Genomic DNA, 16766 nt, shown 5'->3' with positions numbered 1-16766 from the left:
AACCTATGTTTGCTTGAAAAGCTTTTCCAATCAGTTTTGAGAGTTGAAATAACACAGGTAATCTGGCTGCATTCAGAACTGCACTGTGACCTTCAATATGAAAAATAATTTCAAAAACGTGATGAGAGGTTTGATTGATACAATGTAAAATGACAACAAATTGACATTTTTAGTCAAATAATGTCTATACTTGGAATACCTATAATGAAAGCTTCTCACACAAACTTGAGCTGACCAAAACCTTGGATCCCATTGATAAAATCTACTCCTATTTTAACTAAGTAGAAATGAAAATTAAGGTTACCTGAGTTTCTTCAACTGCGCTTTCCCATCTGGTTGGAAATTTCTAAAATTTTTACTGTAATGATCATGGGGGCTCTGGATTTGGAGACACTGTCCTATTATACAATCCAAACTGCTTTTTTTGGGGAAAAATGTGTTTCTTTGTATTGCTTATATGCCTGATGAAGGAATAAGCCATTTCAGATACTAAGACTTGCAAGAGGAAATAAAAAAAATAAATTATAAAACTGAATTTTCCATTCAACTTACCTATACCTAAACTCTAAAGATTAAAAAAAAAAAATTAAAAGGTGATGCTTTGGGGCCTGACATCATTTCTGTTATCATCATAGTTACGCACAGCCAGAAGGAGTTCATTGATTCTTGATTACTTTCCAGAATCCAGCGCAATGACACAGTATTCCTTCTAGCAGGCATTAGCAAGAGATGCAGCATAATTCTAAATATATTCATGCATTTAGAAATGTAATCAGTAGAATATATGTTTGTGGGTCATGGGATAACATTTCTGCGCTTGATAAAATTCTAATATTTTAAAAGAGTAACATATAATTTAGTCATTGATCACAGCACAACTCCTCCTTTGTGGGCTCCCTCCCTTACCCCTCTATCTTTATCAAACAGTAATTAGGAATTTGTTAGCTAAGAAACTAGATTTAGTGTACACTATTCTGAATAAAATACTACTAATTTAACAGGTTTTACTTGGTAATATGTGTTTATCTTAATCCTGAAGTAAAACAGAATTTTAAAAATCCTTTAATTAAAGTGTTGGAACTTAATACTTTTTTTCATCAGAATGAATACTTAGCTCCAGTAGGATAGCCTCCAAAAAACTAACATTTATTTTTAAAAAGATGTTAATATTAAAAATGTTGCTGCCTTTTTATTTAAGCCAAATTCCATAAAAGGATTTTTGGCCTTCTGAATTTCTTGAAATGCCATTTTTTTTTTAAGTTAGAGAAAATAAGTGTGAGTGATGGAGGAAATTACATTTTTGGAATGCCTTTAATAGCATATGTTTTTAAATATTTTGATTAAGCAATATGATATGTATCCTAGGTTATATTATTATTATGGGGTTTGACTTAAATCAGTATCAATTTGGTTGATCTTCAAAAGGTCTAGATATACCAGTTGTGTTTTCCAAAGACCAAAAGGCTGTATCTGTTTTAAAAATGGGATGACATGAAATAGCCTCAAAAGACAGATCGTGAAGAATTATTTCACCAAATAAAATGTATCTACTGAAAGCTCATTATTTATTATTTCAAAAATGCCTTATTGGATTCGGTCGTTAGATGAAACTTTACTTTCAAAGTGCTCATATTGTGAAAGTATCAAGTTGAATAATAACTGTTCCAGCATTGAGATTTTGCTTTGTTGGTTCAGTTCTTGAAATTCCTGTCTTTTTAGAGTTAATTTATTGTCTTGGTGAACATCAGTTGCCATCGGACAATATGTAAGCTATTTTTCATTACTCATTTCTTCCACAGATCCTTCTATTATGCCTCGTTAAGTTGATAGAAAAAATGTTTTAAAATGAATTTTCTTTAAAAAGTGTTTCATGGTTTCAGGTGTACCATTTACTGTTTTAATATTCAAATTACATACTTCAAAATATCTATCTTCTTTAGATACGGATGCTCAAATGTTTTGTGCAATAGTTCCTTAGACGAGCTTTCTGTTCCCAGCACCACACTCAGCCCTAACAACACGCTGGCCTTGTGGTTTCCCATCCTGATGTGTGACTTATCTCTAATCAGAAACACAGGGGTCGTCGCTGACATCTCCCTTCTGTTGTCACATGTCCAGCCTGTGACCAAATCAAATGTTCATTTTGTCTCTGAAGTACCTTGCCTCCCCATGTCGACCACCATCACTGTAGTCCAACATGCTTTTCATGCTCTTTTGAGCTAATGAAAAACCATGCCCTCTGCTTCCTGCTTCCATTTCCCCTCCTCCCCATGCATTCTCTTAATGGCCCCCCAATGTGATATTTTTAAAACACAGATCTGGTGGTGCCAGTCTCCAGCATAAAGACTCTTCCATGATTTCCCAGTGCTGTTAGAATAAGACGGAAATCTTTATCACAGCCTTAAATGTCTGTCTTCCTCCACAGCACCATCTGATATAACTGTCCCTTGTCCTTAACGTTTTGTGCTGCCAAATGCTCTAGGCTTCCTTGAGTCTCTGGGAACCACTGCGTCTCCTCTAGCCCTCCATCCTTGCTCACACTTTTAAGTCACCCTCACCTGATAGTCTCCTCTTTGCTGAGGTATCAGTTCTTTAGATCTCCATCACGTGGCTCAAGAAGTCCTTGGGGGAGATTTTTCTGACCTCCTTGATTGGATCCTGTATTGCTTTTAAATGCTTTATCATTTTCCGTATTTTTCTTTCATAGCACTTACTACAGCTTATAATCCTAGTTTATAACAATATAGCCATTATTATTTGGTTAATGTCCATCTCCTCCATAAAGCCAAGAACAGATCTGTGTTGTTCTTCAGTTCCCTGAGTGTTGGCCACAGAATTAGCACACATCCCCTTTTGGAAGCACGTTAAAACTGACCCTCTCACCAGAAGAAAAAATGAAGATATGGACACATCTACAGCCCTTGCCCCACAGTTCCAGGGGGGAGGTGTCCTTACCCTAGTCCTTATCCATTGAAGCAGATTTTAAAACTATTGCCTTAAAGGTTAATAATAATAAAATACTTGATTAACTCACCTGTGTAATTTTTAAATAAACCGATCCTATTGCCTCATCAAAGTATGGGCTATAACTTTCAGATCAATCTTTAAAAATGTCTGTTTTTGAACAAATGGAAGAGAAAATGCTCCCCCTTTTTTCCCATAGTTGCTATGAGCAGAAGACACCATTGTATTCTTCTTACTATTGTCTTACTAAATACACACTTACTTTACACATGTGCCAAATGGATACCGGGAGTGCCTTAGGTAAAATCTAAACTTGGAAAACAGAAAAATCGTTGTTAGTAAACACAATGGATGAATGTAGTCTTCTGCTCACCATCGGTTTCTCTGGGACCGCTCCATATTTATTCCCACCAGTGACCTGATGAGGTTCCATGTTGACCTAATGGGTGCCGGGGTGAAGCATTTATTCAAGGATAAGTGCGTATGCACAACAACACACAAACTTCTCTGTCAAGTTGGAGGTGTCAGAGGGTTGTACACTTCAGGAAGAAGCTTCCAGGCTAAGAAGAGCATTTAGTGCTAAGTTTAAGGTATGTGTAGGTAACAGAATTTTGTCCGATATCCTCAGATAGGATATTTTTTCTAAAAGAAAACTAAATCTACTTTAGCTCATATGGGATCAATTCTCACTGAATTTCATCCTCTTTCACCTCCAGGCTCCAGAGAATTTAGGATGGCTTTTATAACAGATTTATGATGTTGAAATCATTGATTTTGCCTGCTTCCTCCCAGTCATCTGCTCACTGGAAAAATCAGAATTTACCTATAAAATTTTTGAGGCCTGGTTTCTTGTTGTTGGTTTGTGTTGTTTTCAAGTTTTATTTTGATCGTTTTTGATAGGCTTGACACGTGCAATAATCACAATTCTTACAGATTCTGATCTGTGAAGTGGTATTTTTTGGAACGTATGTATCCTTTTAACAGCACAGGAGTCTCATTTAGCACTTCAGTTTTCCAAAGATTTGCAGAGCTTGAATTAAACATTTGAAGTGAATTGAAAATGAGATACTTAGTCCTCGGGGTGCTGCCCCAGGACACCTTCTTTCCTGACCCCACATGCTGTCCTTAGGCATCTTCATGTACACTGTTTTGCTTTTAATGGAGGGTACCCAGATCCTTATCTCCAGCTCAGACTCCTGTGACTTGACTTCCCCTCTGGTGGGTCCTGGTTCATGTGCACCACGCTGGAGTTAGGACCTATTCCCTCACACCCACCCCACCCACACAGATAGACAAGCAAGTAAATAACCCTTTTCTTCTTCCAGTATTCTCTTTCTAAGTGACATCACTCATCTTTGTTGGTTAATCCAAGTTAGTCTTCCTTTCACTAAAAGCCCAATCAATAATTCCAGTTAAATCTCCCTTCCAAACATGGCTGGAATCCATCCAGTGTCTTCATCCTGCTGATCTCATCTGATGTAGGCCACATTCATCAATCACCTGGGGCAGCCTAGTGACTGGTTCTGTATCTCCATATCTCCCTCCCATCCACTGGCCACATTATAGCAGTGAGTTTTTTGTTTTCTAAATGATAAATCATTTCCTGCCCAGGCTAGCATGTGACTGGTTGATGCAAGCTGTTCTAAGCTGTTAAATATTTGCAACAGCACTCTCCTTTAGGTGCCTTCTTTAGGTTAAATCCTTCAACGTGGTTTACTAGGCCCTCCATGATCTGGCTGCTGCCTAAATCTGCAGCCTCAGTTATCACTGCTTTCCCCCAAATACGACTTTCCACAAGGACCCAAATTCATCTACTCCTTAAATGTTGTCAATATCTCTTACCTTGGAGTCAACAATACTCTGTGTTTGAACCATCTTCTTACACACCTCCTGATAACCATCGAGCTAATTTCTGCTCATCTTAGGCCTAGATATGAATGTCACCTCTCAAGCATTCTGTATGGTCCTTTATTGCCCATATATTAGCATCATTACTTTATCTGTCAGAATGTTTTAGTCCCTAAGCTCTAAACTCTATGAAAGCGGAGACTGTGTTTGCTTATTACCCTGGAGCATAGCACAGTTATTGGCACACTAGGCACTAAATTGAATGAATAAAGAAAAGGGAACAGATTTAGGGTCAAGGGTAGAGCCATGAACTTGCTGATTTTGAAAAATCGGAGTGATATTTAGGTGGAGATACCCAAGCAGATTGAGCATGTGATTCTAGAATTCTATAGCAGTGATTGGATCCTTAGCTGTAGATTTGAGAGGAAACATCATATTGATAAATGCCATTGGAAGCCCTGGTGTACTCGTTACTACCTAGAGAGTTCATGTATCAGGAGAGAAGAGCAAAAGCCAATGCCAAGGGAAAGCCAACATTCAGTCATTGATAGTCCCATCCATTTCTCCTTTTGATTTCTTAATATCATGCCTTTCTCCTACCCAAAGAATCTACTCAGATTGTTTTTAATAGTAAAAGCAATTATTTTAATTTAAATTCAATTATGCAAGTGGGGTGAAGCACCTGGTGCTTCATACTCTGCCATACAATGGGTATATGGTGATGTGTGGAAGCTGCACTCCTGTAGCTCACAGGTTAGCAGGGTAAGGCGATCAACATTTATCAAGTAAATAAAAGTAGTCGAAGTGTTGTGAAAGAGAAATGCATGGCAAGGACAGCGAGATGTGAAACTCCTGAAGGCAATGTTTTCATGTGTGTTTAACATTTTTGCTAATATTGCAACTTGTAAAAGCTTCCACCTAAGTAGTACCTTTCCTAAATGTATTTTTTATTATATTTTCAATGTACTATAAATGGGAGCATGTGATGATCTCTTTTAAACATAAAAGGAAATTTCTTACTGCTGTGTTTTCTGAAGGGGAAAAAAAAGAGTTTTTGTCTTGTTAAAGGAGTTCCAGACACATCTTTTAGCAACAAAAGTCACCAACTAGAATCATATAAATTTTAAAGACAATGTACCTTAAGTAATTTAAAACCTAAGTTTTTTATAAAAGCTTCCTAGAATTTTTTATGGGGCCCAGCGAAGGGCAGGTTAGCAGAATGTGTGAGGAAGCCAGCCATTAGTTGAAAAGTGAAACCATATGCACTAAGCATTCCAAAGTGAACTAATAGGTCACAACTGCTTCCTAGTCCTCCCAACTATCTGCTTCTGAGAAGTAGATTTGAGTGTCTTTTTGACCTCTTTCATAAACATATGCTTTTAGTATATTTTCTTACGAGAAGTTGTATATTTAAGAGATATAACCAAAAAGGAGAAAGTGAATTTTGCAGAAGATAAATTATTTGATGACTCGAGTAGAAGCAGAAGAAAGTCATCTGCTTTTGAGCCAAACATTTGGATTAAAAAGTTATTTAAATGTTAGTATTTACCTTACATAGTTTTTCTGGAGATAGGAATGAGAAAGAAAAACTACCAAACCCATGGGGCTTCCTTGGAAATCTTAGGATTGGAGCTGAAGAAACCACAGCCTGTCTGCTATGTTCATGAGCGCCCATTGAAGGAGCCAGCCCAGTGTGGGAGCTGGGTCTCCTCTAGTTCGTTCTGACGGACATGCACAACAGTATTTAAAATTTTGTGTTGCCATTCTAAAAAAACAAGCTATCTTTAATTATTTTATAAAGAAATAATACAAGCATATATATTAGCAAAAACATCCCAGATTAAATCTGAGTTGAACTGAGTGCTTCCCAAAATTTTCTTTTTAGCAAAATGTATTTAAACCTAAGTAAAATGTACAACTATGGAATGAAACTTAAGAGGTATTGTTTTGCACTGCAGCGGTCTGAAAGATTACATTCATATGTATTCAACAAGTGGAATGTGATTTGTTTGGAATCTTTAGCTAATTAATATTGGCAAGCACAGTTGTTGGGAATCAGGTTTTATCCAGATGTGGGGAAAAAGCTCTATACCAATATCCATTATCAGAAGTTTAAGAGTAACATTTGCCTTAAGAAAAAAAATAATAATGCATCTGTTAAAGATACCCCTTTTTCCCAACTCCAGGTATTGATCCTGTGCACAAATTTTATTCAGTATTTCTAAAACTCCTGAATTGGGGTTTTTAATTGCAGCATTGTATGCATTTTATGTATAACAATACATAAAAATTAATTCAGTACAAAAGTAAACTCATTAGCATCTGCTATCCTGTGTTCTTCCCAGACCCAGTTTCAGTTCTGCAGGTCCTTGAGAGTGGGCCATGTGGTTGGTATCCTCGCTTGCAAAGCTGGCAGTGGACCCTTAATTGTCACCTTTTCCCATTATTAGGGATTATTTCTTTAAATGCCATGTAGTTTCATTCTTTCATTTTACAATTATTCATCATACTCTCCAGGAGCTACACATTGCTTCTTTACTTAAGTAATGGACTCAAGATTGGAATATTTAAATTAAAGATAGCAATGAGATATGCTATAAAGAGAAACTGGTTACATTTTGGGGTATGGAAAAGATGTCGTAAAGGGAGGCATTTTGTCGGGGGGGGGGGTTGATATTTGTTCCCACACAAACATTCCTTTCAAATGTAATATTAAACTGTAATCCAGGATCTCATAAGGAAGTTCTACACCTTTTTCTTTACTAGCCTGCAAGATAAGTAGAAATAGAATTGTTGCTTTGTGACTGTTGCTATGCTGGTGTAAACAATCTATTGTTTCAAAATGTAGCTTTATTTGAAGTCCATTCTTGTCGGTGAGAATCGACTATTAGAATTCTTATTAAGGAATTCCAGTAGATAACAAACAAGTGGAACCTCTCATTTGGAATTGTTTGGCGTTTCCTCCTGTTTATTGAAGTTTTACAGAATACACAGTTTTGTTTTTTTTCTCCAATTTCCAGGCTTGTTTAAATGCCATCTTTATATAGACCTTTTGATCTTCAAAACCAGCAACTGCTCTAAGAGGCGTATGCAGAGAGTATTACCATCAGTCTCCGTTATGAATGTTATTCCTACTTAGATCCTAAATTAGGTACCAGCTATTACCATGTACTGTTCAAGAACAGTTCACTTTATAGCATAAACCTGTTTTAGGAAAATCATCATGTTCAAAATACCAAAGTATAAATGTCATCATCCTCAATTAATATTGACTGAGTACACATATATACATGGAATAATTGGCTGATGCTGAACATAATACATAAACTTTGTACTCTGTGAGTTTAAATCTAAAGTAGAAAATTACTGTGCACACATTAAAGCACAAAGCCGTCTAGTATAAGCATTCATGCTTTATTAAAATTTAAAGAATTTATTTATTGTTTCAACAGTGATGTGCATGGATAGACTTTGATACTTTTGAGAGAAAATTATAGTTATTTACTGTGTTGGTTTAGTTATTTCTATAACGGCAAGCACGGATTTCATGAGAGTTAAAATGCAGGTTCTTGCTAACAGCATTTGGGATAAACTATTGATATTTCAAAATTCCAACCTAGTAACTTCATGTGTGTGTGTGTGTGTGTATGTGTGTGTACGTGTGTGCACATATGTATGAGAGAGAAAGGGGGGGACAGAGAGAGTTGCATGTGGCAAGGGTAGTGATTGATGACTGTTATCTTGAGAAGCAAGCAGGGTGCTCGGCACTCTGCATCTTATAGGTTCTCAAAAAACAAATAGTTACTGAAAACTAAGGAAGGTAAAATTTTAAACAAAAACATTGTAATTTTTCAAGCAGAGATTCAACTCAATTTTGAAGGAGAATCATCATCCAAAGAGTACCGCTATGAAATCACACCATTATTATCCCTCTTTTATAGATAACGAAACGGAGGCAAAGGGAAATTAGAGAATTTTTCCCAGTCATAGAAGTAGTAAATTGCAGGTGCAGGACTCAAATATCTAAGACTCTGCTCTTGCTTATTCTTCTGTGTCTAGTAAAGGAGGGAAGTTGCTGGTTATTTGGAAAGTATATTTATTTACTTGCACGGGGCACCTTGTGAGCTTATATGGTGATTCAAATTATTAATATTTTTTAGTTCAAAAAAATTACATTTTCTAAGCGTATACTATCTGATTAGGAAAAAAGGCCTATGGACGTTTTTAGTAATTTAGGGATTCAGTATAGCTACTCAAAATTCACAAATTGGTCTGTAGGAAGAAAATGGAATTTATCATACTTATTAAAAAGGTAGTAGAAACCTTATAATCCTTTTAAATGAGGAAAGTCAATCAATATTCACACTTAAGACCAGTGCAGAAAGAAATTGGAAGATGAAAGACACCCCTTCAATATATGACAAGGCCGTTATACATACAAGTGTGTCTTAATGCACACGCATACTGCACGCCCTCCTTATCGTTCTGAAGTTGATAGAGGAAGAAGAGTTAGTTATCAAGAACCTTCCTACTTTTAATATTGGTCAAGGCACCTTTCTCTGGACCCTTGAATTTTGTCCACACTGACACAGTCGAGAATTAAAGAAACTAGGTGAAAAATTCAGGTAAAAATTTGGAGGTGGAAGTTTCAAGAGAGGTAAACTTTTGGGTTTTTGGGGTTTTTTTTTAACTTTAAATTTTCATAATATTTATTCCTTTTGATCAAATTAACTGAATTCAGCTGGTCAATTGTTTACCTGAACTCAAGAGAAATGAAACACCAGTAGTTAGAATTTGGGGGTTTTATTTATTTAACTATACTATAAGGAAATTTTTCTCTCACATTGTACTATAGTTTTTTTTAAGGATTTAATTTATTCGAGACAGAGAAAGAGCATGAGCAGGGGGAGGGGCAGAGAGAAGCAGACTCCCCGCTGAACAGGAAGCCCAATGTCGGGCTCCATCCCAGGACCCCAGGATTATGACCTGAGTCGAAGGCGGACACTTAACCGACTGAGCCATCCAGACTCCGTTGTACTGTAGTTTTAATGCTTATGAATGTGTTCAACTTACAGGAAAAAAATAGTTCTCTAAACAGGGTATTTTTTTTAGTGCCTCTTTACCTGTCCCTTTATCCCTTTAGTCTGTGTGTTCACGAACACAAATCTCTTCCACCCCTTGAAAGTATAGAGCCAGGCTTATTTCCAGGTAGAGCTGCTTTTGGTACCCATTTGATTCCACTCCATCCTTACACTTCATTTCTCCGAGACATCAGACCCTGTAGACCACAGACACCTTTATGAAGCTCTCCTCTCTTCCTTTGGCTTCCCTTGGTTTAACAGTAATCCCCTCCTGGCTGTCCATCTTCATGTCTTCCTTCTTCCCAGACATATTTAATACTTCATTTGCCTCTTTTCATCCCTTAAGTGCATCTGATCCCCAGGTTTCTGTTATTAGACATTTCCTCCTTTCATTCAGAATGATCTCACCAAGTAATCTCATCAGCATCCAAGACTTCAACTATGACTTTAATATTGTTGGCTTTTAAATGGCTCTCCTAAGCTCTAGACACAAATCTAACTGCCTGTTAGATGTAAATTCTTAGGATTTTATGAGCAGACCTTCTTACCATTTCTATTACAGGGTTTAAATAATTTATAAATTTTATACATATAAAAATTAAGTAAGCAATTTATTAAACATTACTTATTTTCTAAACCACGTTAGTTTCTTCTGTTACACTGGTTCTTAATATAGGGCCCAGAAATGTCCTAAGGAGTAGATAAACTGTAGTGTATTTAGACACTGCAGAATTCTCTCTCTTAAAATAGTTTTACCTAGTGCAAAGGATTTCTGCCAGTGACATTTCATCTAATAAAAGATTTCTCCCCAACTGCATAAACAAATGTCCTTTTAGGGAAGAAACTGGTCAAAGTCATAGTACTAGGATATGTTGAGATTATATATTGAGATTATCTATGTAGCATGGACAGTATTCTGGAGAATATCTAGAATCTTGAGATTATATTCAAATAATAACACATCTATATGGCAATCGATATGCATATCGCACTCATATATATTCGCTTATGTAATTTTTATAACAGTCCCATGAACAATGGGTCAAATGTTTCCTCTGTTTACTGATTTTTAAGGAAATATACAGCTTAGATAAGTTCAATGACTTTTCCAAGTTCACACAACTTACAAGTACGGTTGCTATTAAAAAATGCCCAGTGGGGGTGTGTCCCTGTGCCCGTTCCTCCTAAGGCACCTATGCTAAGAAAGTAGCTGAATTTTTCAATGAATATATAATGAATACATTCCAAATGAAGAAAATGTGCATTTTATCATGTAGATATCTCTGTGTTTCATTCTTCAAAATTCATTTCCGTGAATCTCCCTGTAGGACTAAATTGGCAACTGATACAATTCCCTAAAGATTTTCCATGATCTTTTAAGAGTTGGCATGAAATTATAGTGATGGGCCAAATCACAAGGCTCTGGAATTTGTCATCATTTTTAGCCCTGCTCAGATTGCCGAAAAGGCACCAAATAACACCAGAGTGGTTCAGCTATAGTTACAGGACTGCAAACTGATCTTATCAAGCAGGTACTGGCCAGGATTTCACTTTTACCATTATTTTTGATAATTCAAATTTTAAGAAACATAGGAATTTAAATCCACTTAGTTTTAATTAATCACTAATTTATTTGTATATTCAATTTAAAACATTAACTTTGGAGAAGGAAGAGGAGAATTAAAGTTTCCCACAGATAAGAAATTCAGAATGAAGTTTTGAGAGCTAGCCCACAAATGTGTATACCTTATTTTAAGCTTATTATTTTCATAATACCTTTATCAAAATAGCAGAAACGAGCTTTATTAAGTGATGAATGTGTTTCTTTTTCTTTTGAACATAATAAATTCATAAGATACCTTGAACAAATGTAAACTACTTTGAGGTGGAAATTTAATTTGGAATGAAAATCGATTTCACATCATTGTATTTTATGTCTCTGTATTCAGTTTACATAGAATAGGACTTAACCAAACAGTTCTAGGTTGTGTGGCCAATAGCTTTTTGCTCTCATATCACAAAGATATTTATATCTGTGCCACTTTTTAACAACCCCTGGAGTAATCTAGGACTCCGGAAAAATTCTTTTTCCCTGAACACAGTGGTCATTGCTCCGTAATCATTAGTTGGTTATCAAAATTCTGATATGCTTTATAATAGTGACATGAGATAAGGAAATGGACTATTTATTATTCTGATAAAGGATACTGATTAGAAGCAAAACAGTTTCTACGACGTAATCATAAAAACCTTTTACGTCCTGCATATATTATGCAGCACTACCTAATTATAAAGAGTTAATCTCGCTCTTTTTGGACTCCAACAGTTACCATAAAAATGCTTTCTAGCAGCTATATAATTTTTTCTTCTTTTTGTCCCTTCTTTGTAGTTGTTTGAAATTACAGTGCCTCTCTCTCAAGGCCCCAAACCAGTAACAGTCAGTTTTGCCAATCACACTTCCTGCCGATGCATGTCTAAACTGGACGTTTACAGACAAGTTCATTCCATTATTAGACGTTCCCTGCCAGCAACACTACCACAGTGAGTATGAATTAAATCTATTTTTTCTGCATCCTCTACTAATACAAAATTATTTTCAAGTAAACACAGTTTATTAAAAGAATTTTTGTGAAATTTGTTATGATATACTTTGTATCAAATACAAAAGAAGACAAATTTAATACGGCACCATAGAAGTAAAATTAAATGGAAACAGGGAAGCACTTTTTATAGATGAAGTAGTTCACAATATAAAACAAGTAATTCTATGGAATGACACACATCCCACCTCTCTTCATATTATCCGTGATTTAGCCTAACTGATCTAACATCCATGAAATCAGGTGTGCAAACTCACAAATGATGTTAAAGCTAAAACCCTTTAAGCCTCGGTAAGACTTTTGGTCCAACACAAAAAATATTTTACAAAGTTATTTTATATCTATTAACATTCAGTTGCCTTTCTTCAATCTCAATTATTTTTTCTCTATGCATATTTTTTTATTTCAGCAAGGATTGAATACTGAAATACTGAGTTACTTGAAAGAATTTTTTCTTACTATTATTTCAAATTAACATTCAAAGTAACATTTGCTCTTCAAATTCCTTTCTCAGCATGTTTTTTGGTCTGGTAAATGGCAGCAGATGCTGCACTTGGTCACGCAGAAGGACCTGCATAGAGCATCACGTGTTGACCCTGTGAATAGTTTAAAATGACTCATTATGCATTGTCATCTTAAATCTAGGAACGTTCTGCTCTCTGCCCCAGAATGAGGCTGCAGCTCTTTCGTCTTTAACATGTCCAATGCATGTGAATAAAACTTACTGAACTTTGACATTTTAACAAAATTTTAAATAAATTGATGTGTGAACATATACATTACCAAAACAAAAAACAAAAAAACTCAACCTACTTAAACCTTGCATTTTAGGGGACTTGACAATAAATATGATAATGCTAGTAGTTTTTCCCATGGCTGCTTTACTTAATGTGGCAGATTCGAGGCCTTATCTTTCCAGAGACACAAAAAAACTAAGGATAGCCTAATTGTGAAGTCTGTCCTCAACGTGGGCACAAAAAGGCCTTACCAGCATCCGTGCATGAACTGAGGCTGCTGCATGGGGGCACAGTACCCCCGAAGCTGCATGTGCAGGTTTACTCACGCAGCTCAGAGAGGTATGTCCCCAGCTCCTGTGGCAATGCATCCATTCTGAGAGTTCGGCCATTATCCCCGTGCTGTTCCCAAAGTTAGGTTTCAGATGGACTTAAAATATTACATCCAAATCTCTTATATTGCTGTGTTTATAACAATATTAGATAGAATAGGTACAAACATCAAAGATTTATTCTGTTTATTTCCATATTATTCATAGCACTTTTCTCTCATATTCTTTGAGACCTTGAAATCACATGGTTGTCATTAATTATTTTTATCCTGATGTCACACACCAGCACTATTGATGAGGGGTCGGGGGAGGAGAGATTTGCTCCTACCTGTGCATGTATCTCGTTTCCGCCACTAGCATCCTCGTCCACTCCATTCAGCATGTATGTCTGATCTCAGGCCATGGTGTCCAGACTGGTTTCCTTGTGTCGGATCTCTCTCCAGCTCCTACATAATATCACACGTGAGCTTTAAAAGGCACCACTTCATTCATCTGACCAGAAACTGCCAGCGGCTTTCAGTGACTCAAAGAATCGAGCACAAATTTCTCACCTCCTTGTCCCTTGACCAGCCTTTCCTTTCTTGTTTTGCTTCTGATTTCTCCCCAAGTCTGGGTTTCTTAAAGTCTCATTCCCTGAACACCAAGCTCATTTCCTGCTCTGTATCTTCTTTCTCTTCTGACCCTGGCTTAAAATAAATGTCCTTTCTTTTCTGCCTTCCCAAAGCCCCCTCCACTTCTCAGAGTTCAGCTAAAGGTCTCTGTCCTGCATTTGGCTTGTCCAAGTACCGCTGCTGTCTCTGCTTCTTGAATGCCCATAGCAATCACTGTATTTGATTTTTCCTTGCATGGATTTGTAGGGGCCTATAGATGGGCATGTAACTGGATTGTGAACATCTGAGGTACAGGTAGGTTCGTAACCTCCACAGGATCCAGCTAATCACGTTTGAAAATTATTGAGCCGTTTCAGCCCTTCACATACACTGTTTCGTCTAACCCTCCCCCAGAACACCTCTGCAGTTGGTAGCGGGATTAGCCTTATTTTATAGAAGAAGCAAGTAATTACACTCCAGAACTGGGGGCTAAACAACATGACCCACCAACGCTTGTTATATAAAATAACTTATCTGCAGTGTTTTGTAGCAATTGCATGTTTTGCCCCAATTTTCACCATTTCTTATCCCTATAACTGCTACACTGTAGACTGTCAAATGCAAGAACAGACGAAAAGAGCAAAAAGAGCCTGTGCCTACCAGTGTGCTGGGCGTGAGCCCAAATTCCAGTTGGCCGCTAAGTCACTTTTTAAGGTTGGGTATTTCATGTGTCTGAACTGCAGTTTGCTTATATATAAAAGCACAAAGATGGAAAGCGGAGTGAATGGAATACTGAGTGCTCACGTGGTGCTTAGCACAGAGCCTGGCGTCTAAGGGAGAGTCTGTAAAGGGCGGACTTATTATTACCATTACGATTCATATCTGATTCATCCAATCTGTGTTGTTTGGTGGTGTTTTTTTTTTTAACACTACCTACAATAAGAAATGCAGTAACTATGTTTATATGATATGTATATAACATACATAGTGTATAGATTTAAAGTATGTAACTTTCCATGTAGTTATAGTCCTATAGAGCTGTAAAACAAAGTATTATTTTAAAACACTTTCCTTTATCGTAGTGCTACCAGACCCTTTTTTCATTATCACCCCCAAAGGATTCTTTTATAGACCTTTTTCTCTAATCGCCTCCCTCATAAAATTTTAATACCATAGACCTATTTATGTCACCTTATGTGTCATATGTATATTTGGGCTTTATACATTAAAAAGGTACTGCAACGTAGGATTAAAAATGACAAAAATTTTGTATAGTTAAAAGTTAAATTGAAAATGTAAAAGCTATTAACATTGAACGTAATTTTAGAACTACAGTTTTTGCTGAGAAACCTTTAAGGTAACGTATTTACTTATTTAGTGGTAATATATCAAATTCCATAAGGAAAGTACCAATTGATATAAATACCCAACAATATAAACATTTTTTTAAAGAAAACATTCCAAACAATTATTTTTCCAAAAAAAGGAAGAGAAGTTTTTAAATAGTTTCTGTCAATTTTTTTAGAGAACTTAACTTTTGCTTCATATGAGAAAACAGGTTACAAGTTACAAGTTAACTTCTGTAGCTGCTAGATACTCAGAGTGTCGCCCCTTTTTTCTTCTCAGCATGTGACATACTGTGGCTTGAATAACTTCTGTAGAATTAAATAATAAAATTTAAACTATTTCTACTTAATTCCCGAAGCTCACGTCACACACCAAAGCACCAGAGATCGAGCAGAAGCAGTAGCTGCCTGGCAGCTGCCAGGCACACACAGGCACCTGTCACTCTATGATTTTATTTATTTATTTATTTATTTATTTATTTATTTATTTATTTATTTATTATGGGCAGAAGACATGAACAGACACTTCTCCAAAGAAAACATATAAATGGCTGACAGTCACATGAAAAAAATGTCGCTCTGTGATTTTGAGATTGAGCCCCTGGTCCAGAGAAAGTCCTTCAGTGACAGCCCTCTCTTCATTATAATTTTATCACCGTTATCTTGCATACACTTTGGATATCTTCAATGCCAGTGCTGCTCACATGACAGCCCATAAAATCCAATAGAAATTAAATACTGATTCAGAAGCTTTTGTTGGGTTTTGGAGAGCCAAAAACCATCGCAAGATCTAAGATTCCTCCTCCCCAATACCCAGTTTTTTCTTCTTACAGATGATATTGCCCCCATTATGAATGCATGTCTAACTACACGTGAGGCACTCAGATACTTTTATTTCTATTCTATTCCTCTGTTTTTGAATGTTAGTCTCCACTTATTGTGAATTGTGACCCACAATTTAATTAAAAACTATAATGATAATTTATATGTAATGAATATGTAGCTATGTTATAAAACCATTTGTTAAAAATGAACAGGAACAGACACCACAATGGCCAAATTAAGATATGACAAAAGCAAGGGCTGGAGAGGACATGGTGCCACTGGAATGCTCACGTATCACTGATGGGAATGGGAAATGGTATGACCACTTTGCAAAAACATTTTGGCAGACTCTTATGAACTTGAATATACACTTACAAATATAATCCATAAATCGCCTCTTAGGTATTTACCCAGGATAAATAAAAACATATTTCCACACAATAACT

At 36.3% G+C, this 16766-nt stretch overlaps 1 protein-coding gene across 1 annotated transcript in view; it reads left to right on the top strand.

Moving 5' to 3' along the window:
• Positions 1-16766, top strand: part of VEGFC (vascular endothelial growth factor C) — a 96285-nt gene that overhangs the window by 64348 nt on the left and 15171 nt on the right. Inside the window, exon 4 of the mRNA XM_045813437.2 lies at positions 12283-12434. Within this exon, the coding sequence (XP_045669393.1) occupies positions 12283-12434 (152 nt within the window). The remainder of the gene's footprint in view (positions 1-12282; positions 12435-16766) is intronic.

This window comes from Ursus americanus, chromosome 27 (assembly GCF_024610735.1).
Source record: "Ursus americanus isolate L20-20 chromosome 27, mUrsAme1.1.p, whole genome shotgun sequence".
NCBI classification, from domain to species: Eukaryota; Metazoa; Chordata; class Mammalia; order Carnivora; family Ursidae; genus Ursus; species Ursus americanus.
The sequence above is the reverse complement of the archived record's forward strand: the minus strand, read 5'-3'. Positions and strand labels throughout refer to the sequence as shown.